The sequence below is a fragment of the Triticum dicoccoides genome, chromosome 4B (genome assembly GCF_002162155.2).
Source record: "Triticum dicoccoides isolate Atlit2015 ecotype Zavitan chromosome 4B, WEW_v2.0, whole genome shotgun sequence".
Taxonomy (NCBI): domain Eukaryota; kingdom Viridiplantae; phylum Streptophyta; class Magnoliopsida; order Poales; family Poaceae; genus Triticum; species Triticum dicoccoides.
In genome coordinates, this window is record NC_041387.1 from 525,993,687 (window position 1) to 526,001,410 (window position 7,724).

The following is a 7,724-nucleotide window of genomic DNA, read 5'->3' on the forward strand; positions in this document are numbered from 1 at the left end:
TAAACAAATAAGGTCAGCTTGATTAGTGCGCAAAATTTCGTCTCAAGAGTCGCCACAAGGTGATGCCCCAGCCACTGGTCTTAAGCAATGTGTAGACAATACAGATCCAGGTGACGGCCAGGCAAATGAAGATCGCGCAGGGTAACAAGGCCTATCATGGAAGCCCAATCCAAACTCCGAGACGCGCGAACCGCCATCATGCCGACCGCAAACAAGGCCAGGACGACGCCGTATCGAAATCCAGCCCAACTATCCCCCCACCCATAAAAATCATCGTCTTCTGCCCTGGAAGCTAACCCTAGTTCCCAATCCGATCTGCGCCGACTACCATGGAGGGATCGCTTCCTGCCTCTTCCTTTCACCCCGCCGCCGCCGCCGCCGCCGCCACCGCCACCCCCTCTAGCTATCCCGCCTGGGTTCTCCTCGACAGAAAGGCCTACTTCGCCGATCTCCATAACGCCACCACCGCTGAAGCCAAATCAAGCACCGGTCGCATCATAAAGGTCACCTTCTACCTAGCGGATCCGCCGGCCGTCTCCCACTTTTGCGTCCATGGCCCTGATGTCGACCCTGGGCACTTTGCTGTTGAGCCCCGGGTTCTATTCTCGGAGAAGGACCTCGTCCTCCTATGCTTCGCCTTCACGAGCGGCTCCCGAAGTTCTGTCCAGGACTGTAATCTCGTCGAGTACTTCATCTACAAGGCCGGCCGATGCAATCCGTCCCTCAGATCGATCCCGGCTACTCCTCCAGGTACCAGGAATACACTGTATGTTGGCGTCGTGCCGTGTGACGAGGGACAATTCTTCCTCGCCGATCTCGCTGCCACAGCTACCCTTGGATACTATGACATCTGTATCTTTTCATCCAAGACGGGCAAGTGGGTTACCAGGACATTGCAGTTGGAGGCATCTACTACTGAACTCAGGGTAGAGGACATGTTCATTGTACCTCACAAGGTGATCACTCTTGGTGCTGGCGTGATAGGATGGGTCGACCTCTGGCGTGGTATTATCGCTTGCAACATTCTTGAGGAGGACCCCTTCATCTTTTTCATTCCACTTCCCAAGCCTGAATTCAACTTGCCTCGGGAGGGTGACCCAAAGCCGGTTCGGGACATTGCCTGCTACAATGGTGTTATCAAGTTTGTGGAGATGGATCATCTTTACAGACGTGAGGTTGTTAGTATTAGTAACCGTAATAAGAGGTTTAAGATGACGAAGGATTTGGATAGTGTAGACAAGATATACGACCTGGATATCCTCCTTCGCCCGCATGAGGACTTCCTAGAAGCGCCCAAAGAGCAAATCATTTACATCCCTGATGGTTGGAAGATTCGGACATGTTATAGGCATACTTCTTGGGACCATTGGCGCAAGGGGCACATTATTCATGTTGATGACATCTTGGCCAACAACCCAAATCATTCTGTCTTGTTGCCAAAGTTTTGGGATGGTTGTGGAAAATCACCATTAAGGAACCTGACCACAGCCCACCCGACCCTCAGCCCAAATGGTGGTGATCTTCTCTACCTAATGTCTTATGATCAGACTGCCTGGATGGTTGGTGTTGACCTTGGAAAGAAGGCAGTTGTAATGCTTGAACCATATCATGAGAGAGACGGTTATTTCAAACCGGACTTTCTACCATTTGCATTCTCTGAATTTCTGAATGCAACTTCAAGGCATGTTTTTCCTCCTTTTATCTTTGTTTTATGAACATTCATACATAATGATAATTGTTTGGTATTTCACCTGATGACATCTGACATTTTTGCTTTATTTGTATTTATTTAAGGTCGTGTGCAGGGGAAGCTGCCTTTGAACCAAATGAGGCTCAGAACAATCACCTTTTATCAGGCTCTAGCGGATATGCTGAATGCAAAAGCTCCAGGCTTCCTATGCAGCAACAGCCAGAGTCAACCCCAGTTGCTGTCCAATCAGCCACAACCCCTGCATCTGAATTTGACCTCGTCTGTATCAGGTAACATCTCTACAGAAGTATTTATAACTCTCAAAAGATATTAGACTTAAAATTAATCTATCTGTGAAGCCTCTGATGTCGTGCAAATTGTTTACTTGCCATGGATCTCGCCCCCTGTTAATTGTACTTATTTTGTTACACTATCATGGTATAATATATAAACTACTACCTCCATCCTGGTCTATTAGCCCCCCTCGTATTTAGGGTCATATTTTGACCATGATTTTAACATAATAAAACGTATGTTATACCGTAGCGAAAATAATATCACCAGAAACTATGTTCAAATAGAAATCCAATGATATAATTTTTTTGTGACATGCATTAAGATTTTGTTAGTTAAAACTATGGTCAAAATTTGGCACAAAATACAAAGGGGACCAATGAACCAGGACGGAGGCAGTATATCTTAACTTGAAAAATACACTATTTACTCTTGGTTCGTTCATTTGTAACCATGCATTCTGGCAACCCCACTTGATCCTAAGCATTTCTGGCCTACTAACGTTGCATTGCTGATTGTCATGTCAATCCAGTGAACTCCCAGTTGACGTACCCAGTGCTGAATGCTGATGACCACGGCCAGCTGTGCTTCGCAAAGTCAGTGGCTCGCCATTGGATGATGGAGCTGGCAGACTCGTCCTTGACCCCACCGACGCCTCAGATAGCATTGCAGGAAGTCCAGCCCTGCAATGAGCCTGCTAATGTAACGTTGATGCCTCTTGGGAAGCCAGCGCACCCAGCTGTCCAGGCCTACTGTGGGTCTTGCAGTACCTCGACGATGCCTGGGATGCCAGCACCCCTAGCCCTCCAGCCTAACTGTTGGACCTCTAGTGTCATCTCACCTCCACAAATGCCAGGGCCGTCCAGCAAGCAACTGGATGTGAATGCCTCATTGCCGTTGGTGCACATCAACTCCATTTTGGGCTCCCCCAAGTCGCTGATAAGGTCAACGTCGATTTAGGAGTGTGTGTGAGTGTGTGAGCATGCCGAAGAATGGGCTGGACAAATCATTTGTTCTTCTTTCGTTTGACTGTTGGTGTTTAGCTGGGATCTTCCGTGAATTACTTCAAGTTAACTTGTTTATTTTGCCGTTTGATGGACAGTCTTTTGCTGTGATCGAAGACGTTTGGGAGATTTCTAGTTTCAGGTGCTACGTTAATAGTACTTCCCTTCAGATTGGAAGAGTATAAAATTATAGGAAGTATATATAAAAACTCAATGATGAATTAATTCATATTTTGTTATAAAACTATAGATGTAGAGATACACACGGAGTGGTGTAATTGTTGAATGGAGTTATTTGCCTGTCCTTTGAAATCATAACTAGCAAGTGTGGCAGTTAAGCTTAATCATCAAACCATCTCAAAAAAAAAAAACTTAACCATCAAACACATCCCTTCTTCCCTCTAATTACACACGGTATAAACATGAGCACACAGGATCCTTCAAATTATGTATTGCATCATAACATCAAAACACTTCTTTACGGGTAAGAATAAATAATATCACCTTAATTTTTATTATTACGCATCACATTCCATTATAGGAATAAAATAAATCATCCTAATTACCACCAATAGTAAATAAACCGCCCATCACATCCCCAAATCACGCACATGTTATTAAAGAAAATCCCCACGCTTATATCTCTACTACTACCTCTGTCCTGGTTTATAGGTCCTCTTTGTACTTTGTACCAAATTTTGACTAAAGATTTAACTAACAGAATGTTAATGCATGTCAAGAAAAATTATCTCATTGGATTCATATTTGAACATAGTTTTCAAAAATATAATGTTTGATGACATGCGTGAACATTTTGTTAGTTTAATCTATGGTCAAAATTCGACACGAAATACAATGGGGACCAATAAACCCAGACGGAGGTAGTACGTACTGACAACATGTTTCTTTCATGGGAATTAAAAATGAAGAATGAGAGTTGAGGTGTATCAATTCCAACCAATTTCTTTCCATGGGGACCCTGTGAAAGCACAAGTTCTCTCTGGGTGATTTTGGTAATTCATGACAACATATCTTTCGTTGGACTAATACTTCTACCTAGTGCATTTCAGAAAAGTTCAACATTGGAGTGGCATGGACAAGAGGATGTGGAACCCCTTCAAGATGCTAAGGACATATATTGACAACAAGCTCAAGACTCACATTTTCTATTTTAGTGATCCAAGATCACATTGAGTCCATAGAAAAGCCAATACTATTAAAAGGGGATGCGGTGTTGCTTAATGACTTGCTTGCTCAAAGTGCTTGTTGATATGCTCCAAAACCCTCAGCCACTTTCTCACATCCACATATGTCTTAAACCTAAATGTCAAACTCGGCCCCACCGACTTTGTCTATCCGGCGCCACCGAGTTTCATCTTATTCAGCCACTGCCAAACCCTAGTCACTCCGGTCTCACCGATGGGATCTCGGTCTCACCGAGATGAGCTTGCAAACTCTCTGTGATCTATTGCAACATTTTCGGTCTAACCGAGTTTGTTCAGACGGTCCCACCGAGTTCGCTTGACCAATCCTCTGTTTACTTATTACCAAAATCGGTCTCACCGAGTTTGAGTAATCGGTCAAACCGAGTTGAGATTTTACCCTAACCCCTGCACATCGGTCCCACCAAGATGACTTTATCGGTCCCACCGAAAACTCTAACGTTCACATTTTGACCTAAATCGGTCTGACCGAGTTTGCTGATTCGGTCCTACCGAGTTTGGGAATCTGTGTGTAACGGTTAGATTTTGTGTGGAGGCTATATATACCCCTCCACCCACTCTTCATTTGTGGAGAGAGCCATCAGAACGTACTTACACTTCCACTACTCATTTTTTGAGAGAGTACCACCTACTCATGTGTTGAGACCAATATATTTCAATCCTACCATATGAATCTTGATCTCTAGCCTTCCCCAAGTTGCTTTCCACTCAAATCATCTTTCCACCATAGCCAAATCTGTGTGAGAGAGTTGAGTGTTGGGGAGACTATCATTTGAAGCACAAGAGCAAGGAGTTCATCAACAACACACCATCTATTACCTTTTGGAGAGTGGTGTCTCCTAGATTGGTTAGGTGTCACTTGGGAGCCTCCGTCAAGATTGTGGAGTTGAACCAAGGAGTTTGTAAGGGCAAGGAGATCGTCTATTTCGTGAAGATCTACCCTAGTGAGGCAAGTCCTTCGTGGGCGATGGCCATGATGATAGACAAGGTTGCTTCTTCGTGGATCCTTCATGGGTGGAGCCCTCCGTGGACTCGCGCAGCCGTTACCCTCCGTGGGTTGAAGTCTCCATCAACGTGGATGTACGATAGCACCACCTATCAGAACCACGCCAAAAATCTCCGTGTCTTCAATTGCGTTTGCACACTCCAATCCCATCCCTTTACTTTCTTGCAAGTTGCATGCTTTACTTTTCGCTGCTCATATACTCTTTGCATGCTTGCTTGAATTGTATTATGCATGCTTCAAATTGTGTTAATCTACCACCTCAACTTGAAAAACTTAAAAACTGCCAACTTTGTTTGTTGAGGGTCTAATCCCCCCCTCTAGACACCTCTTCTCGATCCTTTCAATTGGTATCAGAGCTTTGGTTTCCATTGCTTTGGTTTAATCACCGTTGGAGGAAGATGGATGAGTCTACGTTGGGGAGTCTTAGACGTAGAGTGCCTATGCTTGATGGAGAGTTCTTTAGTGAGTGGAAAAATTAGATGCTTGGAATTTTTCATGAATATCACTTGAACAAGTACATTACTACTCCTTGTGAACCCCTTGTTGATCCCTTGCATCCTACCCATGATGAGTCTCTTGACATGATTCACAATCTTAGAACTATCAATCTTATCACTAGAGGATTGCCTAGAAATTTGATTGGTCACTTGCCTACTCTTGATTGTGCTTATACTATATGGAGATTTCTTGAGGAACGATTTCCTGACTATTCCATGAAAAACTTAGATGAGATTCTTCACAAGTCTATTGCTTTGAATGAGATGAATCCCGATGACCCTAAGTTTGGAGATTGTTTATTTGAGGTTACCAATCTTATGCGTGCCAAAGGAGATGTTGGAATCATTAGCAATATTATTTCCGAAGCTATTAGAATTCATAGAGATGAACATTGTCAAAATCATATATCTAATGAATCACTCTCTCTAGGAAATGACTACTTGCAAGATGATGTTGAACATGGATAATATGATGAGGATGATGATAATGACTTTGATCTTGAAGGGTCTATGAGACACTTTGGTCTTATGGCTAATCTTCATGGCTACATGGCTGGAGGAAAGGAATGGGTCCTTAATAGTGGATGTACCGATCACATGACCGGAGATAAAGATATGTTTCGTGAGCTTGCTGAAAACGACGGCCCTTGAAAGTATGTCACTTTCGGTGATAACTCAAAGGGTAAGGTGGTTGGCCTCGGCAAGGTGGCCATCTCACATGATAGCTCCATACAAAATGTTATGCTTGTTGAATCTCTTGGCTATAATCTACTTTCTGTATCAAGACTAGCTGACTTTGGCTTCAATGTCCTATTTACTAAAGTAGATTGCCAAGTGTTTCGAAGAGATAATCATAAAATGGTCTTTACCGACATACGTAGAGGTGATCTATACATTGTTGACTTCACTAAAAAGGCTCAACCTAGAACTTGCTTAATTGCTAAATCTTCCAAAGGATGGTTGTGGCATAGACGGTTAGGTCATGTGGGCATGCGAAACCTTGACAAGCTTATTAAAGGTGATCATATCCTTGGTGTTAAAGATGTCATATTTGATAAGTATAGACTTTGCGGTGCTTGCCAAGCAGGAAAACAGGTTGGAGGAAGCCACCCCGTGAAGAACATCATGACCACGAGAAGACCACTCGAGCTACTTCACATGGATCTCTTTGGTCCCAACGCTTACGAAAGTCTCGGTGGTAACTCGTTTGGACTAGTCATCGGTGATGATTTTTGAAGATTTACGTGGGTGTTCTTTCTCGATGATAAATTGCAGGTTCAAAAGATCTTCAAAAACTTCGCTAGGAAGGCCCAAAACCAATTTGAAGTGAAGATCAAGAAGGTTCGCAGCGACAACGAAACGGAGTTCAAGAACGCCAATGTGGACACCTTTCTTGACGAAGAAGGGATCTCACATGAGTTCTCGGCTATGTACACACCTCAACAAAATGGAGTTGTTGAGAGGAAGAACCAGACGCTCATCGAAATGGCGAGAATGATGCTTGATGAATACAAGACGCCAAAGCACTTTTGGGCAGAAGAGGCTGAGACAGCTTGTCATGCAACGAATCGTCTATATCTTCACAAGCTATCGGCAAGACGACATACGAGCTCGTCACCGGTAACAAACCCCAAGTTGGATACTTTCGGGTATTCGGCTCAAAGTGTTACATTCTTGACAAGCATCGTCATTCAAAATTTGCTCCTAAGTCTCATGAAGGTTTCCTACTCGGTTATGGCTCAAACTCTCACACTTACTGTGTCTACAACAATTTCACCCAAAAGGTTGAAGAGACGGTAGATGTGAAGTTTGATGAATCTAACGGCTCGCAAGTAGAGGAATTGCCAATTGATGTAGGTGACAAAGATCCTTCGGAAGCAATCCAAGACTTTCTATCGACAAGATTCACCCAACTGAGGTGAAGGAGAGTACCTCGTCTGTCCAAGTGGAAGCCTAAACCTCATGCCAAGGTGAACCACGAGTTGACTTGGAGGCATCCATGAGTGGGAC

General features: G+C 43.8%; 1 protein-coding gene across 1 annotated transcript; it reads left to right on the top strand.

The window, feature by feature from the left end:
* Positions 1 to 303: 303 nt before the first annotated feature.
* Positions 304 to 3,079, top strand: LOC119291238. The gene is made up of 3 exons (XM_037569961.1): positions 304 to 1,681; positions 1,795 to 1,980; positions 2,517 to 3,079. The coding sequence occupies exons 1-3, from the start codon at positions 330 to 332 to the stop codon at positions 2,551 to 2,553; spliced, it is 1,575 nt and encodes a 524-aa protein (XP_037425858.1). The 5' UTR covers positions 304 to 329; the 3' UTR covers positions 2,554 to 3,079.
* Positions 3,080 to 7,724: the final 4,645 nt, after the last annotated feature.

Bases quoted from the DNA above. Each gene is read 5' to 3' on its own strand.
- LOC119291238 (XM_037569961.1), top strand. From the start codon at position 330: ATGGAGGGATCGCTTCCTGCCTCTTCCTTTCACCCCGCCGCCGCCGCC. The intron at 1,682-1,794 runs GCATGTTTTTCC...TATTTATTTAAG, and splicing joins TTTCTGAATGCAACTTCAAG to GTCGTGTGCAGGGGAAGCTG. The intron at 1,981-2,516 runs GTAACATCTCTA...ATGTCAATCCAG, and splicing joins TTTGACCTCGTCTGTATCAG to TGAACTCCCAGTTGACGTAC.